The following is a 20,714-nucleotide window of genomic DNA, read 5'->3' as shown; positions in this document are numbered from 1 at the left end:
AAGCTTTAGCTTGTGCAAAAATTTTTCTTTTTCCTTGAATAAACCTTGTCTCTTGGCAGTAGCGTTCTTAAATAAATATAGTAAGGATGTGTCATAAAAAGCTTACTGGTCAAGGGGAAAAGGGCGTGTTACTTCTACTAAGAGACCTGAGTTCGAGTGCTTGCATGAGTAAAGAGATTAATATTTTTGATGAGCTGGACGACAAGAGGTTGTGTTTTAGTAAAAGTCTGAGTAATGGGAAGGATGGAGAGATTTTAGGGGTGTTGGAGGGAGAGAAGTTAGTAGATTTGGAAGGGATTGGGATTGTGTTCGATGGGAGTAATGTGGGGAGGGATTTAAGGAGAAAATTAAGGGAGGTTAAGGGGGGTAGTAGTAGTTGGCCAAAAGTGGGAGTCCCCATGATGCTAATTCAGTCATAGCTAGGGGGGTGCTAAAACTGAGTGATTTTTGGATTCCCATTTTGATAGCTATTTTTCTTTTACTACTTTCCTCTCTATTTCCCTCTCTTTCAATTTTCTTCAATTGTGATTCCTTTCGCTTATTTCAGAAGACGAGTTGTGTTGTTGAAAGTACCTTTAGGCTTTTGTAGCTTGCGTTTTCCTTCTTCTCCCTCACATCTCTTCTCAACAGCTGCCCTTTTTAGTCGAACATCTAGTACTTCCCTATGTTCCAAATCATTTTAGTTTAGCCTGGGGTGATTGAATCTTTCCTTCTCTTCTTCTTTCGCCTCTCAAGTACAATTTACTCTTTGACTGAATATTGTTCTTACACTTACCCTTTGTATGCTGACTCCTTCATGTGTTTTTCTTTGCTGATCTTGGTGGCAAGTGCTGCTATCTTAATTTTGTTTTGTTCACCCCTTTCCCTTTCTGTCGAATCTATAGTTCTCCTTTTAACACCTTCTTTTCTGGCTGGCGATTGTTAGGGGAGCGTTTGCGCTAGTGCTGCCTTTTTGTAGTGGCATTCTTTTAGGGGAAATTGTGAATCGATTACTTCCCTCCACTCTAGTTCTGCATTTTGGTAAGTGGTTCACTTGGTTCAAGTGGTTTACATTTAGGGCGGTACTTAACAAAGTTAGGTTCTAATGTAGATCCTTGACAAGGAGTGGGTGATCATTAGCTTAAGGGGGGAGTAAACCCTACTTGCTTAATCAAGGTAAGTGAATGGTACGATTGGGGATTTATGTGTTAATAAGAGGGTGTTAACCCTAACAATTTAAGGACTAATATTGGATCATATTTGGATTTAGGTTAGAGTACGTGGCGACTGGCATTTTTCTCTCAATAGGTGTGTAATCACACTGCTTCAATCGTAAAACAAAAAAAGCCGAAAAACTGTTACCATCGATGCCACGCTGGCGTGCGCTCGCTTGTGTGGTAATCTAAACGTATAAGCGCAAGCATGTGAATGCAAAGACCGCCACGAGCGATTTTGTGGGCTTAGGTCATTTTGGGCCATGTTGGGCCAAAATAGGCTGTGTGGGCCCCACGGGCTCGTGGGTAATGGGCCAGGCTTTGAGCCCACTTCCACTATTTTTTTGATTAAGGTCGTACGGATCGTCTAAGACAACTGTGGGCCTACTGATGGGTCGGTAAGTACACTTAGGCCCTGTACTGTCAAAATGACTGTTATACCCCTATAGGTAAAATGACTGATATACCCCTACGCTATATTTGACTGGATTAGAGCATGACATTTTGCATACACGTATATATTATGACATGACACGTTGCATGAGGTGGTTTTGATATATATTGGAGGAAGTGTACTGTACTGGCAGCTCTGCTGCAATTACTGAATAGTGCCACCACCGGTGCTATATTTGGAGTGTAGGGATGGATGGGTCGATTTTATCCCCACATGGAGTGTAAGGCTGGACAGAGTGGAGTGTAGAAGATGGTTGGGTAGGATTTTTGTTGCATTTCTGTTATTGTTACTGTAATGGGCTAAGGCCCACACTGATACTGTTATTGTAATGGGCTAAGGCCCACACTGATACTGGACTGTTACTGAATCGGGCCTAGACCCAAACCGCTTTGCCTATGGATTATTTGATTAGTGAAAAGGGATTACACACTGAGTTTTTATAAACTCACCCTCTGTTTTCCCGTGCAGGTAATCTTTAGATGGGCCGTTGCTGCGAAGGACTCTATAGGGGCCACACGACTGATTTTGATTACTGTCTCAGTTTTATCCTTTAAGACTAATTAATTTGGGTTTTTGGTTATGTAATTAGGCCTCTTAAAGTTTTATTTTTAAATTTTGGGATTTCCAATTGTTTGATTATATTTGCTAGCTTTAGGACACGAGTTTTAAAAAGATATATGTTTTCAAAAGACCACGAATACACAAACATGTTTCTCTAGCTTCTGCAAGAAAGAGCGTTTTCAAAAACTAATAACAATTCAGTATGCTTAACATTTGTCTAAACAATTTGAGTTTTTATCAACGAACATGATACTTGGAATTATTTTTAAAAGATCACTACAAGGGTTAAAATATTGTATGAACTTTTATTTGAACAGAACGATGCTTTCCAAACTCACTTCAATGTGACATCATAGATTCGGCCATAACGTCTAGGCCGGGTTTGGGGTGTTTCAATGAGTCCTAGAAAATTGATGTCCATCTTGGAGACAACAAGCAGGTGAAAGTTAAAGGAAAATGTACAGTTGCCATTAAAACTGTGCAAGTTGATGTCAAACTTTTTTTTAACATGCAATTTGTGCCTAGTTTAGCTCATAACTTATTGAGCATTGGACTGTTAATGACTAGTGGGTATTCTGTTGTGTTTGATGGTGATTCATGTGCTATTCGTGATAAAAAAAATCTGGTCAGATCATAGAGATCGTCCATATGACTCAAAATAGGATTTTCCTCTTGATGTCTCAAATGTAGTAAATAAGGCCTTAATTTCTAGGAGGGATAATGAAGTTAATTTGTGGCATTTACGTGATGGATATTTGCATTTGAATGGCTTGAAATTTCTTAAAAAAAGGAAATGGTTCTTGGCTTACCAAACATTGGTGAACTTGATTTTTGTGAAGGGTGTGTTTATGGGAAGCAAAATAGGAAGTCATTTCCCATTGGAAAATCTTAGAGGGCATCTAATTGTCTTGAACTTGTGCATATTGACTTATGTAGACCTATGAAAACAAAGTCACTTGGTGGCAGTCGCTATTTTTTGTCGTTTACAAACGACTACAGCTGCAGGAGCTGGGTGTATTTTTTGAAATTCAAGTCTGAAATCTTTGAGAATTTCAAGAAATTTAAGGCGTTGGTGAAGCAGTAAAGTGAGAGAAGTATAAAAGCCCTTCAAAATGATCATGGTGGTGAATTTTTATCTAATGATTAATATTTTTTGTGAAGCGGATGGGATTCTCAGGGAACTTACATCACCATACACACCAGCATAGAATGGAGTTGCGGAACAAAACTTGATGAAAATTCCCAAAAATGCATTTTCATTGGCTATAGTTCCCAATATAAAGTATATCGTCTATATAATCCTATAAGTGGCAAAGTGACAATTAACAGGGATGTTGTATTTAATGAAGAGATGGATGTAAAACTAAACTATGACAAGGGAGCCATGACGAATGAAATTCTAGCACCAGCAGATTTTGAAGTTGAACAGCTTGCAAATTTAGTTCCTTCATCACCCGCAAATTCAGTTTCTTCCTCTCTTAATGCTACTACAAGTTCTAGTTTTGATTCTATAGCAACCCATGCCTCCAATAGTAGTAGCGAAAGTGAAACACCACCAAGAAGGTTTAGGTCTCTTAGAGAAATTAATGCGTCATGTGACTTTACCTTGTTGGTCACTGACCCAACTTCTTTTGAAGAAGCTGCAAAACAACCTGAATGGCAGAATGCTATGAAGGAGGAGATGCATGCTATTAAAAGCAATTCAACATGGGATTTGGTTAATGTTCTCGAAGGCAAGAATGTTGAAGGACTGAAGTGGGTATTCCGATCAAATTATAATACAGATGGAAGCATCCAAAAGCATAAAGCTCGGCTTATGGCAAAAGGTCACTCACAACAACAAGGTATTGATTTCGAAGAAACATCTTCTCTTGTTGCTTGTTTTGAAACTGTAAGATTTGTTTTAGCATTGGCTGCTCAATTGTAATTATCTGTGTATCAATTTGATGTAAAATCTGCCTTTTTGAATGGTGATCTTGTGGATGAGGTTTATGTGTCATAACCACCGAGTTAAAGTAAGCTCTACGTGTCTGGTACAGCAAGATTGATTCATTCTTTCAGAACAATGGGTTCACTAGAAGCGAAAATGAGCCAACTCTTTATTTGAAGAAGAGAGGTAATGGAGATTTTTTGGTGGTCTGTCTTTATGTCGATGATATGATTTATCTGGGTTCCTCAAAGTTGTTAATTGATGATTTTAAGTCATGTATGGTGAAAAAATTTGAGATGACATATTTGGGCATGTTGCAATATTTTCTGGGACTTCAAGTTATGCAGGGTGATGATGGAATTTTTGTATACCAAAAGAAATATGCTGCAGATCTTTTAAAGAAGTTTGTCATGGTGGATTATGAAGTGGCATCCACACCAACGAACATTAATGAAAAGTTGCAGCAAGAAGATGGGACTAAAAAAGTTAATTCAACATTGTTCAGAAGTTTAACTGGTGGTTTGAATTATCTTACACACACTAGGCCCGATATTGCCTGTTGTGTTAGTGTTGTGTCAAGATTTATGCAAAGTCTTACAAAACAACACTTTGGAGCAGCAATAAGAATCCTTCATTATGTTGCAGGAACTATGAATTTTGGTATTTGGTACTGCAAAGTATCAAATTTCAAATTAATTAGTTTCACTGACAATGATTGGGCAGGTTGTTTAGATGATCGAAAAAGCATTTCTGGCAATGTTTTTAGCTTTGGTTTTGGAGCAGTAACATGGAGTTCAAAGAAGCAAGAAACAATAGCTTTATCATCATCTAAAGCAGAATATGCAGCAACAACAGTAGCGGCACGACAAGCTTTATGGCTGAGAAAACTTCTTAGTGATTTTAGTCTTGAGCAAAAAGAAGCAACTAAAATCTTTTGTGACAATCGATCCATAGTTGCAATGACAAAGAATCCCGCTTTTCATGGAAGGACTAAGCACATTGATGCGCATCATCATTTTATTCGGAAGTTTGTAGGTGATCAACAGATAATACTAAAATTTGCAACACAAATGAACAAATGGTTGATGTATTTACAAAGTCTCTTACTCAGGCCAAGCATCATTTTTTCAAATCACAACTTGGAGTATATGATTTTGAATCAAGGGAGAAGTGTTGAAAAAAATAATGATTCAAAATGTTATTTACTGCTATAATTAGTATATGTTTTTATCTTTATCAGTTAGTGGGTATGAAGAAAATGTTATATTGATTTGTATTGAAGTTATGGTCAGCATGCAACAACCAAGACTGTCAAAGGCACTACATGCAGAAGCTGCTGGTTTACCTAGTCAGCAAGCTGTTTATGTTTCATTTTGTAATCTTAAGTTAGTGTAATGTAACTTAGTTGCTTTGTAACTATGTTAGGTTTATGCTTGATGTAATTTTGATGTTGATTGAGCTGATAAATCAGCTTTGTTTACTTGTTCAAGCTAATTAGCACAAGTTACCATGTGTATTAGTGGTAGTAGGTGAAGTTTAGGTCAACCTACTGTTTTGTCAAGATTGTAAACTTGTTTATGTATTGGCTTTGGGCCATTTTTGAAGTTTAATGAATGAATACAACAAGTTTTCATCCATATGCTCTCCATTTTTAGTTTTGCTTCAAAATTCATTTGAGTTTTCTGCTTTGTTTCTTCTACAAGTCACGAGACTTGCTACACAAGCATTCTGCTGAAGCTTGCTGCTGCTGCCTCTTGCTCCAACAATTGGTATCTAGAGCCGTATTCTTAGAGGACCTGTTGTAGTTCAACATCAAAACGATGGCATCATCAGGTTTTTCACCAGCTTCACCACCTGTCTTCAATGGAGAGGGCTTCAACATTTGGGCAGTTAAGATGAGGACTTAACTGCAGGCATTCGACCTATGGGAAGTTGTCAACTCAGATGCTGAGCCAGCACCTCTTCGAGCTAATCCAACAGTTGCTCAAATAAGGCAACACACTGATGAAAGAACAAAAAGGCACAAGGCCATGTCATGCATACAGAACTGTGTGACAGATGTGATCTTTATGAGGATCATGGCCTGTGAAACACCAAAGGAGGCTTGGGACAAGCTGAAAGAAGAATTTCAGGGGACTGAGAAAACAAGGCAACAACAGCTGCTCAACTTGAGAAGAGATTTCGAAAATCTAAAAATGAAAGAGGAAGAAACAGTTAAGCAGTACTCAGATCGGATTATGGCTGTTGTAAACAGCATAAGGCTCCTAGGAGAGCAATTCAGTGAAGCTAGAATGGTTGAGAAAGTCATGTCCACTCTACCAGAGAGGTATGAAGCCAAAATTTCATCCCTCGAAGACTCAAGGGACTTGACAACTATCTCCTTAACTGAGTTAATCAATGCCTTGTATGCACAAGAGCAAAGAAGAGCCAGCAGACAAGAGGAGCACCAGGAAGGGGCTTTTCAAGCCAAAGAAGCCTCGAGCATCAAAACTCATAAAGGCAAAAAGTTCTGGAAAAACAGGCCTAAGCCTGATGCTGCTAGGAGCAGTGACCAACTCTGCAGACATTGTAAAAGAGCTGGTCATCCAGAAGATAGATGCTGGTTTAGACCAGATGCAGTATGCCAACACTGCAAGAAAAAAGGCCATGCTGAAAAAGTTTGCAAGAATAGAAGCAAACCAAGACAGAATCAATTTCAGCAACAAAAGGCAGAAGCTCGAGTAGCTAAAGAAAGCAGTGATCAAGAAGAACATGTTTTTGCTGTGTCATGTGCAGCAAATCTGAAAAAGGGTTCAAAGGGCTGGCTTCTAGATAGTGGGTGCACAAACCACATGTCACCAGATGCAACTATCTTCAAAACCCTGGATAGAACCTGCAAAACCAAAGTAAAAATTGGAAATGGTCAGTTAATCAATGCTGAAGGAAGAGGAGATGTGCTGATCCATACCTCCACAGGTGGCAAAATCATTTCTAATGTACTTTTGGTACCTGAAATTGATAGGAACCTTCTCAGTATAACTCAACTACTTGAGAAAGGTTACTCAGTTGTTTTCAAGGAGAAAGAATGTCAAATTTTTGATCCAAGTGGATCAAATCTCATAACAGTCACCATGACTGATAAATGTTTTGAAGTAGACTGGCCAAATGACTCACATTCAGCCTGCATAGCCTCCACTGATGACTCGAGACTCTGGCACCAGAGGCTTGGACATGCAAACTACAAATCCATAGCCCGCATGGTCAATGAAGGTCTGGCAGAAAATTTCATCGATTCAGTGAAGAATGATGAGGTTTGTGAGATATGTCAGCAAGGAAAATTGGCAAGATTGCCATTTCCAACAAGCACAACATGGAGAGCATCAGAGAAGCTCCAGCTTGTGCATACAGATGTGTGTGGACCAATGAAGACTGAGTCTTTCAAAGGAAGCAGGTACTTTATTTTATTTATTGATGACTTAACAAGATACTGCTGGATTTATTTTCTAAAACAGAAGTCAGAAGTTCCATCTGTGTTCCTGAAGTATAAAGCTGCTGTTGAAACTGAGTCTGGTTGCAAACTTAGAGCAGTGAGGTCAGATAATGGAACTGAGTACACCTCAGCTCAGTTCCAAGCCTACTGTGAAGAAGCAGGTATCAAACACCAGTTGACTAATGTGTATACACCCCAACAGAATGGGGTCAGTGAAAGGAAAAACAGAAGCTTGATGAACATGGCAAGATGTCTTCTGTTTGAGAAGAATTTGCCCAAAACTCTGTGGGCTGAAGCTGTTAACACAGCAGTCTATCTCCAAAACAGGCTCCCAACCAAGGCTCTGGCTGAAAAGACTCCATTTGAAGCCTGGTTTGGGTTTAAGCCATCACTGGCTCATCTCAGAACCTTTGGTTGTCTGTGCTACACACAAGTTCCAGCTGAGAAGAGAAGCAAGCTAGATAAAAGAGCTCAAGCAGGGATCTTGATCGGCTATAGCTTGGTTAAGAAGGGCTACAGAATCCTAGAACCTGCTACAAACAAGATATTGGTTAGCAGGGATGTTGTTTTCAATGAAAAAGGACACTGGAATTGGGAGAAGGCTGAACCAGAGGCAGTGGCTGAAGATCTCGCAGTGGACCAAGTTGAAAATGATGAAAACACACCTGAAATGGATGTAGATGATGTTCCAATCAGAGGCACTCGATCACTGGCTGATGTTTATGAAAGAGCACAAGTGGCTACTGTTGAACCAAGTTGCTTTGAAGAAGCAGAAAACCAGGAGGACTGGAAGCAAGCAATGATTGAAGAAATCAGAATGATTGAAAAGAATCAGACCTGGAGTCTGGTTGATAAACCAACAAACAGGAAGATTATTGGTGTCAAATGGGTTTATCGAGTAAAGAACAATGCTGATGGTAGCCTAAACAAGTTAAAGGCTAGATTGGTTGTGAAAGGTTTCAGTCAAAGGTATGGGTCAGACTACCTGGAAACCTTTGCACCAGTGGCCAGGCTAGACACTATCAGACTGCTAGTTGCCTTAGCAGCACAAAAACAGTGGCTGATACACCAACTTGATGTAAAATCAGCATTTCTGAATGGATTCCTTGAAGAGGAGATTTATGTGGAGCAACCTCAAGGTTTCAAGGTGTCTGGCAAGGAAGAAATGGTGTACAAGCTCAATAAAGCCTTGTATGGCTTGAAACAGGCTCCAAGGGCCTGGTATAGCAGAATAGATGGCTATCTGACCAGTCAAGGATTTGAAAGAAGTCTCAGCGAGCCAACTCTGTATGTTAAATCAACTAGTGCTGAAACTCAGCTCATTGTCTCAATATATGTCGATGACCTACTGGTGACAGGAGGAGATCATGAGATGCTAAGCAGCTTTAAAGTCAAAATGCAACAACACTTTGAAATGTCAGACTTGGGATTGATGTCTTACTTCTTAGGCATGGAAGTAAACCAAGCTAAGAATGGGATTTGGCTAAGTCAAAAGACCTTTGCTATGAAGGTTCTCAACAAATTCTCAATGGAGAATTGCAAAGCAACCAGCACACCAGTTGCTGTTGGAGAAAAACTCTCGAGCCAAGACAAGCATGAAAAGGTTTGTGAAACAACCTATCGAAGTCTAGTTGGATGTTTGTTGTATTTGACTGCTACTAGACCTGATATAATGTATGCTGTGAGTCTACTCTCGAGGTTTATGCATTGCTCAAATGAAAGTCATTTTAGAGCTGCAAAAAGGGTTCTAAGATACATCAAAGGAACTTTGTCCTATGGAATGCAGTTTACCAAGGCTGAGAACTTGAAGCTAGTTGGATATTGTGACAGTGATTGGGCTGGTTCCTTGGATGACATGAAGAGCACTACAGGTTATGCATTCAACATAGGCTCTGCTATGATTTGCTGGAGCTCAAAGAAGCAGGGAGTAGTGGCTCAATCGACTGCAGAAGCAGAATATGTGGCTGCTGCTGCAGCAGTCAATCAAGCCATATGGCTTAGAAAAATTTTGAAAGATATCAATCATGAGCAAAAGGAAGCAACTGAGATAATGTGTGACAACCAATCAGCAGTTGCTATTGCAAAGAATCCTGTTTTTCATGGAAGGACCAAGCACTTCAACATCAAACTTCATGCAGTTCGAGAAATGGAACAAGCTCATGTTGTTAAGCTGATACATTGCAGTTCTGAAGAACAAATTGCAGATATTTTAACAAAAGCACTAAGTGTTTCCAAGTTTCAACACCTGAGAGCTAATATGGGAGTTTGCAACATGCTAACCAAGGAGGAGTATTGAAGTTATGGTCAGCATGCAACAACCAAGACTGTCAAAGGCACTACATGTAGAAGCTGTTGGTTTACCTAGTCAGCAAGCTGTTTATGTTTCATTTTGTAATCTTAAGTTAGTGTAATGTAACTTAGTTGCTTTGTAACTATGTTAGGTTTATGCTTGATGTAATTTTGATGTTGATTGAGCTGATAAATCAGCTTTGTTTACTTGTTCAAGCTAATTAGCACAAGTTACCATGTGTATTAGTGGTAGTAGGTGAAGTTTAGGTCAACCTACTGTTTTGTCAAGATTGTAAACTTGTTTATGTATTGGCTTTGGGCCATTTTTGAAGTTTAATGAATGAATACAACAAGTTTTCATCCATATGCTCTCCATTTTTAGTTTTGCTTCAAAATCCATTTGAGTTTTCTGCTTTGTTTCTTCTACAAGTCACGAGACTTGCTACACAAGCATTCTGCTGAAGCTTGCTGCTGCTGCCTCTTGCTCCAACAATTTGGTTGTTTAGTTGTTAGTTTTATCTGGCACCAAATCTAATCATGGGTTAGTGCTACTAATTTTTAGTTTTTTATTTTAGTTACCACTAGCATATTTAAACCATGTACTCTGTTCTTTTTCATTGAGAAATAAACATAGCATTTTCTATTCTGTCATTTACTCTTCTCTGAGCATTCTTTCTTAGTTGTTTTACCAACATGGAGGAGAGAGCTGATTACGTCGTACGGAAAGTAGTTGGGGCCGGTGAGCACGGAGGTTGGAGGGCTGCCAGGGCCGTTATCAAATATATATTTCTTATCCATCTTGAAATTGACTCTGTCGAAAAATATCATGTAAAGCAAACTTTATCTGTGGTTATCTAGTTTCCATTATATCTTTTGTATGCAGAGTTTGTGCGAATAACCAAACTTTTCAATTGATGAAATAAGTGTAATTTAATATAAGCGTAACTTCCCTTAAATGTTCATTTTGGCATCTAGCCTAAAACAATGGAAGTTATGACATTTATTCATCTCATATCAGCTAAACTTGAGCAAATTCCTAGTAGTGAGAGTAGTCATCAATGGCGCTTTCAAGTATATTTCTCTGCAATTTCTTCAAGGCAAGAGCACAATTCCTTGGGTTTCGAGAACATGATCATATGATCCGAATCCGGAATCAACTTTACCTCGTTTGGTGGACTGTTTTCAACAATCCACCTTTGGAAGTCTTGTTTGAGGATATTATCTTTTCCACAAACAATGTAAACTTGAGGAACCGTTCCATATTTCTCCTTGGTCAGTGCAACAGCCTTGATTGATTCTTCATCATTAAAGAAACAAACGTGTCTGACTAAAGTTAGTGCAAGCGTTAAATCCTGCCCCAATTCATACCAACAAATATCAGCACCTTCTTCATCATATTTGAAGGAAAACTTATTTCAATGGATATTGTTTATAACTGAAAATATATATATATATAAACGATGAAGGGTATTGATTGAATTTGACTAAGTCTTGCCTCAGGTGGGGATAACTGGTAGAACTTGGATGCCAAAAAATTAGGTCCAGGGCATGCTGAAGTCGGAGGCTTATCTAGTCCATTGTGGAAACCAAACTGAGTGTCCATGGCCTTGTCGGAATCCATTTTTTCTTTGAACTGTCCGAGAAATAACCAGTAATGAAAGTTAAGAGCAAGTCCCAATACAAGGTAAGAATTGCAGAAGCATGTACCTGTTGAGAAATAGTTACAAAAGGGAGAGTTGGACTGGCCATGTAAGCAGCGGAAATACTGCAACAGCTACATTTTCAGGATATCTTTCCATGGCAGCTGATATGCAATACCCACCCATGCTGTGACCAACTAGAATCACCATCTCCTCTGGTTGGAGCGACGCCATGAAGTTCATCAACGGTTCAAAGTAATCAGAAATGGACTGTACCTCATGAACATGCTTTGGATGAATCCCAGCACCAGCCATGTCCATTGCTGTAACCTTATGACCCACTGATTTGAGCTGAGGTATCACTTTATACCAGCACCAGGCTCCATGAGAGGCTCCATGAATTAGCACAAAATGTCCTTTCTTCTCCATCTGTTTTCGTTCTTTAATGGCTTCCCTTTTGCATAACCGGTTTATCTCAAAATTGTGGGAGTTTTCTGGCCCTTTAAATTTGTTGAAGTCACCATCCATCTAATAATTCCCTTTCAAGTCAAGACACTTGTCACTTCATTAATGTTTCAGTGTCTTTGAATATTATTTGTTTATTCCTTCTCAAAAACAACTACAAGATACTATAAAACAAGAATGTAATATCTAAAGATGATATAATAATTCCTGGGACTTAATGCCGGACGATAAACTCTAAGAGAACGTCACATGTTAGGCAGTTAAACATCAAAAACAATAGTAAAGCTTGGAAAGGATAACATCTTAACAGCTTAAAGTTTGACGTTTACTTGTGCTTTTTATACTGTTTTACTTTCACCACGAACCAAGCAGGTAAATTTGAGCAATTTCTTCAAGGCAAGTTCAGAGGTCTAGAATTGTAAGATATCAGTTTTTTCTTAGATATTCTAAGAATAGAATGCTTGTGTTTTGTTCATTTTTTAGATAAACAAATAAACCTTGGCTGGCTCATGCATTTATTACGGGTGTCTTTATTCAATGTCACCCTTAAATTTTTGGCTATTTAACTAAAATGGCTCAAAAAAGTAATTAATTACATAATTGACCCAAATTAAAAAATGATCAGTCAAATAACCTGAAATGAACAGTAAATTAAGGTGGGGACTTAAAAGGCGGTATCACCTAGATATTTGTGCCAATCATCACTTAAAAATTTTCTCAGGTGTTAAAAAATTATTTTTTTGGGTTGGGGGACATAAGTGGCTAGCTCCCTAGTATTTTTTTTCTACCCGTATCATATTGGTATATTTTACACGAGTATTTGAAAAAAAATTTGGGCAGGGGGACCCTGATGGCCGGAACCAAATTTATTTTGGGTGCTGGCCAACTAACAGTCGGTACTTATTTTTTAAAAAAAAATATTTTGGGGTTTGGGGGAACTAGATGGCTAACTTCAACTTTCTCAAGGACTGAATTTTTTTTTCATGTCTGGGACATTGGTGACCGGAACCTTTGAATCAGATTTAAAAAAAAAATTTGGGTGCTGGGGTGTGATATTGTTGTTGGCTGGAAAAAAAAAAATTGTTGAGCATACCACAAAATGGGAGTGTCTGGGAATGTACTATCAAATGTGGATATTGATTTTTGTAGTGTATCATCAAATGAGTGTGACGTAGTGGGTTGCAGATGAGAGTGTTTGGGAGTGTACCACCGGAATTTGGGGTTGAATTATATATTATCATTTTTCAATGGAGTTGAATTATATACTGTCACGTGAACCTCAAAGGTTATGCCGTTAAAGGTCGGATGACTTCTTCTGCCATATATGGTGAACTGTGTAGACCGGTTATGGGGCTTTATTTTGGGATTTTGTAAAAATATTTTAATCTGTATTTGTTGGTCGAATTTTATATTTTCATATATAAATTTTATATTTTCATATATAAATTATAAATAATTTCATAAATTAGTTTTGAAGTATATTCGTGTTTTCTTATATTATTATTTGAGTAATATTATTTGTTGGAATTATATATTTTTTACTTAATATTTTGTACCATGCCAACTTGATAATTATGATAAAAATTCCAAATATTTTGTGTTTGTAAAAAAAATTAAGAATAAATATTTAAAAAAGAAATCAAAATTGTGTAGATCCTGACGACATCCCCAGCGGCTACGTATAACGTTCGGGGTGCCTCCGTCGGCAAGGGCGTGTAGCTTGTTGAGGTGTTTGATAGTTTCTCGGGCCGACCTCTAGTGTCCCTTCTAGTGTATTGAAGAAAGATGTATAATCGTATACCCCATCATCAGGGGTGTTGGGGTATTGCGATACTGGAGGTGTCGAGCCTAAAATATCTTCAATGTTCGTGTAAGTGATTGCCGACGGAGCTCTAGGTGGTATGAGGATGATCCATAGTGTGTCGAATGTTGAGGCTCGGGGTCTTCACCAAATATATCCTCGAATGAAGGAGGATTCAGATTAGGCATATGAGAGGTTTCCTTGGAAGCTTCATAGTCAGGCTTGGGATCAGTGTTGGAGACAAAATCTGTGTTTCCAAATAATGAAACTCGATTACGACACATTCGTGTTCTAATCCTATGCCATTTATAAACCATAAAAGTAACAGGTTTTTACTCCTATTCTTGATGCGTTTTTGGATGATTTATTATATAAATTAGTGAATTTGATGCTCCTAATTCTTTAAATTCATGTTTCTATACTTAAGTGAGCATAAGAAAGTGAAAAGAGCGAAAAACGGGTCAAAATTGGAAAAAAAGAGCTGTTTTCAGGATCCACACGGTCTGGATATTTACACACGAGCTGGGTACACGCCCGTGTGAGCCACACGGGTTGGCCACACGCTATGTCTCAGCCCGTGTCGATTTCACACCTTGTTTCTCTTTTATGTGGAAAAAGCCAATTTTTAGGGATTATGAGCATTCTAAAGTCTATAAATACACACTAGAATAGGACCTTAGGGGGCACGCAGAGAAGAACGAAGAAAAGACTCGAAGAACGCCACTGAATTCATTTCAAAAGCGGATCTCCTTCAAGATTGAATATCTCATTCAAGATTGAATATCTCCATTCAATTTCTTTAGAAGTTTTATTAGGTTTCTTTATGTCTTGTTGTTTTCCTAACTTTGAGATGATGTTATTCCAAATTATGAACTAAATTCCCTAGATACTAAGGGAAGATGAAACCTATATGAATCTTATTATTTGATTTCTGAATTACATGATAAATACTTGATTCTTGTTATCAATTATGTATACTTATTTCACGTTTTAATATTTTCAGGATATTAATTCATGCTTAATATGTTTATTTCAGTGGAACAAAAGTCCTTGTTTAAAAGTAGAACTAGCATAATTGAGTTGAGTTGCATACAATCCTAGAAATAGGACAACATAAATCTACAAGATTAGAGTCAAATCTAATAGGGGAATCTATAGATCGAGTTAATGGGACAATAGGGGTTTTAATTAGAAAGATATTTCAATTAATCAACCTAGAGTCAGTTGTTTTTACTCTCGAAAGAGATATTAATATAATTTAGGGATTTCTACGGATTAAGGAGCAAGTAAATAACTTGTTTAATTCAGATTTAGAATAATAAGTGAAGTCTAGGTGGATTCTTTCCTGGGTATTGTCTATCTCATTGGTTTTATTCGATTATTTTGCCTAATTCATTCTCTGTTGCATTCTTAGTAATTAGTTTAATTAATTTTAGATTAAAAATAGTTCCTTCAATTTATCGGCTAGATAATAGAAAAATAGTAAGTATTAGTACTTTTAGTCCTCGTGGATACGATATTCCTGACTCACCATAGGTATACTATTACTCGATAGGTGTGTTTACCTTTATCGTAATTTTAGTTAGTTTAGTGACCATCAAGTTTTTGGTGCCGTTGTCGGAGACTAAAATATTAGGAACACTCGTTTTTTATTAATTTAGCCATTTTTATTTTTATTGCATTTTATTTTTATTTTTAGTTTAATTTTTGTTTTCTAATTTTTCTTTTATTTGCTTTTGGCAAGTTCCTTTAGTTTATGACTAGAAGAAACCTGTCGGGATCATTGCTATTTGATAGCGAAATTGAAAGCACAGCTCATAGAAACCGCAGAGAAGCAAGGCAGAGTCGACAAAGTATAATGGAAGAGCAAGAGGACGTCATTAATATTACTGAGGAGATGGCTAAAAATCAGAATAATTAGCTACCTCCTGTGGTTGTCGTAAATCCTGTAAATCTGAATCCTGCTCCTCATACTATGTACGATTATGCCAAGCCCACTCTAACTCGGGCTGAATCGAGTATCATGAGATCTGCTATTGCTGCGAATAACTTCGAACTAAAGCCGAACACTATTCAGATGATCCAACAGTTTGTTCAGTTTAATGGTTTGCAAGACAAAGATTCAAATACTCACACTACAGCAAAATAGGTTTTTAGCGGCATTTTTAACGACGCTAGGACTAAAAACGCCGCTATAGATCGAGCATTAGTGGCGCTTTTTGAAAAATGCTACTATAGGTTGACCATTAGAGGCGCTTTTTAAAAAACACCGTAAAAAAAATTAAGCACAACGCCGTCGTTTTATGTGAGCTTTAGTGGCATTAGCGGTGCTTTTTGAAAAACGCCGCTATAGGTCGACTATTAGCGATGCTTTTTTAAAAAATGCCACAAAAAAATTAAGCACAATGCCGTCGTTTTATGTGAGCTTTAGTGGCATTAGCGGCGCTTTTTGAAAAACGCTGCTATAGGTCGACCATTAGTGGCGCTTTTTAAACAATGCCGCCATAGATCGAGCATTAGTGACATTTTTAAATTTAGTTTATGGGTTATGGTTTAAGGTTTAGGATTTAGAGTTTAGGGCTTAGAGTTTATGGTTTGGGGTTTAGGGTTTAGGGTTTAAGGTTTGGGGTTTAGAGGTTGGGTTTAGGGGTAAATATGGTGAACTACTTAATTAACTTATATATCTTGGATTTTTTTATAATATAAATCTAAATAAGATAAATATAAATTATTATTTTTAAAAATATATATATTAAAATGGGTTAAATCCCAAAAGCATACATGAACAATGGTTTAGTGTGCAATGGGTTAAATCCCAAAAGCATAAATTATGAACACAATTATTGATATAACATCATTTTATATTTATATATTGCATACATAAATATTTATATTTACTCAATATAAAAATATATTGATGTATTTATTTTTTTAAAATATGTATGATTAAATCAAAATTAAAGTTTCAACTATACATTTAAACCACAATTAGAATTTCACGTCTACAATTACACATTAAACCGAAATTCATATATAATTCTGAGATGTATCTCTATCAAAATTTAGGTGTATACATATAATTAAATATTTAATTATGGTTTAAGGGTTGGGGTTAAGGGTTTAGGGTTTAAGGGATATGGGTTATGATATAATGTTTATTATTTTGGGGTTTAGGGTTTATGATTTAAGATTTAAGGTTTAATGCTCATGGTTTAGGGGTTTAGGGTTTATGATATAATATTTATTATTTTGGGTTTAGAGTTTTTGATTTAGGGTTTTATGGTTTTTTGTTTTATAGTTAGGGTTGTAGTACTGTTCATGGTTTTAGGGGTTAAGCTATTAAGATTTAAGGGTTAGGGTTTTTGATAAAATAACAAAAAATCAAATTATTTTAGGGTTTAGGTAAGCAATAAGATTCTTTTTTAATTACTTTTATCCCTTGTAATATATATATATTTAGGGTTTAGGATTTAGGGTGTAGGTTTATGGTTTGGGATTTAAGATTTAGGGTTTACTGTTGAAAAATTGAAGCAACATTTCAATTTTACTGAGAAAAAAGTTGAAAGTAAAAACATAGAAAAATACATGTCAAAAATGAAAAAAAATACTATTAATTAAAATAATTTTAAATTTTTTTGGGGTATATGACTGATTTTTTTAATTTATATATTAATTAATTTCTTATAGAATTGTAAAGAAGATAATATTTATTTTAATATATTAAAATTATTTTAATTAATTATCAATATAGTTTAAATTATTTAAGAGATAATGATAAAGTTTATATATATTAAAATAAAATAAGGGATTTTTAGCAAAGCAAAACGGTGTCATTTTGTGTAAAGGAGAATAACTTTTCACAGCGTTTTTATTAAAATGCCACAATAGATAAGCAATAGCAGCGTTTTTATTATAAAAATGCCGCAAAAAGTCTTACATAAAACGACACCGTTTTCTTACCCACAATGCCTTAAGACTTTTTCCCAAAATCGGTTCCTCCCTTCGCCCCGAAATCCCAAAATTTGACATGAAATATCTTTTTTTTTCCCTCCTTTCTTTTTCCCAAAATCGGTTCCCTCCCCCTCCCCACTTCGTCGGTAGCCCGCTGCTATATCTCCGTCGACATATGCGGTCAAGTATATTAAAAGAGGACCCAAGGTACGTGCTAGGATTTTCTTTTCTTTTTCCTTTCATTTCATATTTACAATTCTAATTTCTACGGTTAATGTTCATGATCTTGTATCTGTTTGCATTTTCTTTTTATTCATGGGCTAAATTGGGCTCCTTTTTTCTTATTTAGACTCAATGGATTGATTTCAAGGGTTTCTTTTACTATGCAGATAGGTGAACATGCGCAGAGGGAGATTATGAACCATAGGTCTTTAAAGCATCCAAATATAATTAGATTCAAAGACGTAAATATCTATATAATATTGCTTTCACATTTTAAATTACTTGTTGAATTCTACATTTAGTTGATTATAATTAGATTCAAAGAGGTATATTATTCTTTTGTAAATAATTTGTTATATTTTGTTAACATATTGCTAAATCGATTATGTGTATTGAAGAAGCAAATCTGTCTTAAAAAATGTGCTCATTATGTATGTATATATGAGTGAATGATGATGACTTACTCTAATTTGTTTGAAATCGAAATTCATTTTGAATTGCACTTTCTTGATGCACCAGTAAAATCAGGAGTCAACCGATAATTGCTTGGCATTCTAAGGCTAATCTTTGGGCACTTAATTTGGTTAATTGGCATTTTAACGCTGACAAGTTAAACTTTAGGTTTGGTTTATGAGAGATTGGGTTTGGGGATTAGGCCTCTTTTGGCGAATATAAAATTTTATGTTAAACATGTTATAGTTGTTGATGTTATTTTTATGCATCATTGGAACAGATATTGATATTATCTGGTTGCAATCTTCTGCAGTGACTACCTGTTCAAGCTTCTGCTTATTGGAGATTCTGGTGTTGAAAAATCTTGTCTTCTTTTGAGATTTGTTGTAAGTTTATTGACTTATGTTGTCATTTGAAAGTAAATGTCTACATTATAGAGATCTATTTTCCTCGTTGTACATTCTTAGGTTCTTATATGATTGCCCTGAATGTTTATATCCATGTATGATGTTAGATTGTAATAATGATTCATTAAAACATTTTACTGCATATAACATGTGTCTTGAGAGAGTAAAATGTGCACTTCACGAGTTTGGACATAGATAGTTGTGGCCTCAGAATCTTGTCACTATATTTAGTTGTATATCAAGATATCAAACATGTGGAATTTTGGATATTCCCAGATGGTTATGCAGGACAAAATCATGAATCTATGATTTTGTAATTTCTTTTATGCAGGATGATTCATATGTAGAAAGCTACATAAGCACCATTGGGGTTGATTTTGTAAGTGAACAGTACTTGGTGCTAACTTGACCTCTAACTCCCAAAACTTATAGCAATTATTTTAACCTCTTTTGATTTCATTTTCTTTTTTGGTAGAAAATACGTACTGTGGAGTAGGATGGGAAAACCATTAAACTTTAAATTTTATGTTTTTACATGCTTTATCTTTGATTTGTTTCTTTGAAAATTTTCTAACCTATGTTGTTCCGAGTAATGCTCCTAATAAGAGAACGAGTTGTCTACTCATTTTCTTCTTTGGCTGCTATTTTTTCCCTTTCTGTATATTTTCATTTTATAATTAGTCTTAAGAAGTTACTCTTAAATCTTGACACATAATTTTGGATTCATGATGATAACTAATTAGTTTGCTTATGGTTCAATGTGTAGTGGGATACTGCTGGACAAGAACGGTTTAGGACAATCACTGGTAGTTACTACCGTGGTGCCCATGGCATAATAGTGGGTGATCTCCCTTCTAGATATTTTTCCCAGTCTTTATTTGTGCTACTTAAGAAGTTTTATTTTTTATTTTTATCTTTTTCTTTCCCTTCTACTGCTGGATCCTCTATTAGATCGTTTATGATGTGACAGACCAAGAAAGCTTCAACAATATCAAGCAGTGGCTGAGTGAAATTGATCGCTATGCTAGTGATAACGTTAACAAACTACTAGTTGGAAACAAGTGTGATCTTACAGCTAATAAAGTTGTATCATACGAAACAGCCAAGGTATTTTCCAGTTTATTTCTAGGAAGAGAAGGTATTTTCCAGTTTATATGATGGAAACAGAACGACTCATGAAGAACGAATGTTGCAAATCGATGAACTAGATGAATGGCGGACACATGTCAACGAGAAACTTAGAGTGCACGATGCAGAACCAAAGCAAAACTATGATGGGCATATGGATGGAACACACCAAATTAAGGTTGGAGAAAAGATATTACTAGATAAAACAAACCCACGTATTGTCACTTCAGAGCTTAATGCAAGCGGATCAACTCAATTTACGGTAGTAAATATCTTTCCATATGGTACAGTTGAGGAAAATCTTTCTGAATTCGACACTTTTAAGTAAATATTACTCGAATCAAACCTTATTTTGTTAATAGAATTGATAGGGAGAAAAATGAGTTTCGACTTCGTGAACCACTGTGACCGTGCGAATACGAGGTAAGTCGAGCTTAGACTTTAAATAACTGCTTCTCAGGAGGCAACCCAAGTGTTAACTCTACTAATTTTATTAATTTTATGGTATTTTTAAAATTAATTAATTTAAAAAACAATAATAATAATTTAAATAAAAAAAAGTTTTTTGGCGTGTCCCTGGTCGTGTGGATTAAAACGGTTCGACAGTGAGTTACATGGCCTGGTGACACGGCCATGTAACCCACCTGGCATGGACACATGGGCGTGTAGATCTTGAGACTTAATTATTCAAAAAATAAATAGAGACACGACCTAAAATAGTCCACACAGGCGTGCGACATGGCCATGTAGC

General features: G+C 36.3%; 2 protein-coding genes and 1 long non-coding RNA gene across 3 annotated transcripts; 2 read left to right on the top strand and 1 right to left on the bottom strand.

Annotated features, from left to right (window-relative positions):
• Positions 1-10,781: 10,781 nt before the first annotated feature.
• Positions 10,782-12,435, bottom strand: LOC107903859 (putative methylesterase 19). The gene is made up of 3 exons (XM_016830032.2): positions 11,604-12,435; positions 11,392-11,529; positions 10,782-11,248 (listed from the first exon to the last, which is right to left on the bottom strand). Exons 1-3 carry the CDS (start codon positions 11,643-11,645, stop codon positions 10,964-10,966), a joined length of 465 nt encoding a protein of 154 aa, XP_016685521.2. The 5' UTR covers positions 11,646-12,435; the 3' UTR covers positions 10,782-10,963.
• A 5,467-nt stretch (positions 12,436-17,902) lies between these two features.
• On the top strand, positions 17,903-20,396 carry LOC107939592 (GTP-binding protein YPTM2-like). The gene is made up of 4 exons (XM_041084044.1): positions 17,903-17,960; positions 18,742-18,814; positions 19,602-19,673; positions 19,787-20,396. The coding sequence occupies exons 1-4, from the start codon at positions 17,929-17,931 to the stop codon at positions 19,991-19,993; spliced, it is 384 nt and encodes a 127-aa protein (XP_040939978.1). The 5' UTR covers positions 17,903-17,928; the 3' UTR covers positions 19,994-20,396.
• On the top strand, positions 18,842-19,352 carry LOC121211339 (uncharacterized). The gene is made up of 2 exons (XR_005906658.1): positions 18,842-19,214; positions 19,311-19,352. It is a non-coding gene; the product is annotated as an uncharacterized lncRNA (long non-coding RNA).
• Positions 20,397-20,714: the final 318 nt, after the last annotated feature.

Source organism: Gossypium hirsutum, chromosome A12, assembly GCF_007990345.1.
Source record: "Gossypium hirsutum isolate 1008001.06 chromosome A12, Gossypium_hirsutum_v2.1, whole genome shotgun sequence".
In the NCBI taxonomy this organism is placed as follows: Eukaryota; Viridiplantae; Streptophyta; class Magnoliopsida; order Malvales; family Malvaceae; genus Gossypium; species Gossypium hirsutum.
Note: the sequence above shows the minus strand (reverse complement) of the source record. Positions and strands in the feature narration are given on the sequence as shown.

Coding starts and splice junctions, on each gene's coding strand:
- LOC107903859 (XM_016830032.2), bottom strand. CDS start 11,645: ATGGCCAGTCCAACTCTCCCTTTTGTAACTATTTCTCAACAG. Junction 11,530..11,603: donor TTGTAACTATTTCTCAACAG/GTACATGCTTCT, acceptor TTTCTCGGACAG/TTCAAAGAAAAAATGGATTC. Junction 11,249..11,391: donor ACCAGTTATCCCCACCTGAG/GCAAGACTTAGT, acceptor GAATTGGGGCAG/GATTTAACGCTTGCACTAAC.
- LOC107939592 (XM_041084044.1), top strand. CDS start 17,929: ATGCGGTCAAGTATATTAAAAGAGGACCCAAG. Junction 18,815..19,601: donor GTCTTCTTTTGAGATTTGTT/GTAAGTTTATTG, acceptor TTCAATGTGTAG/TGGGATACTGCTGGACAAGA. Junction 19,674..19,786: donor GTGGTGCCCATGGCATAATA/GTGGGTGATCTC, acceptor ATCCTCTATTAG/ATCGTTTATGATGTGACAGA.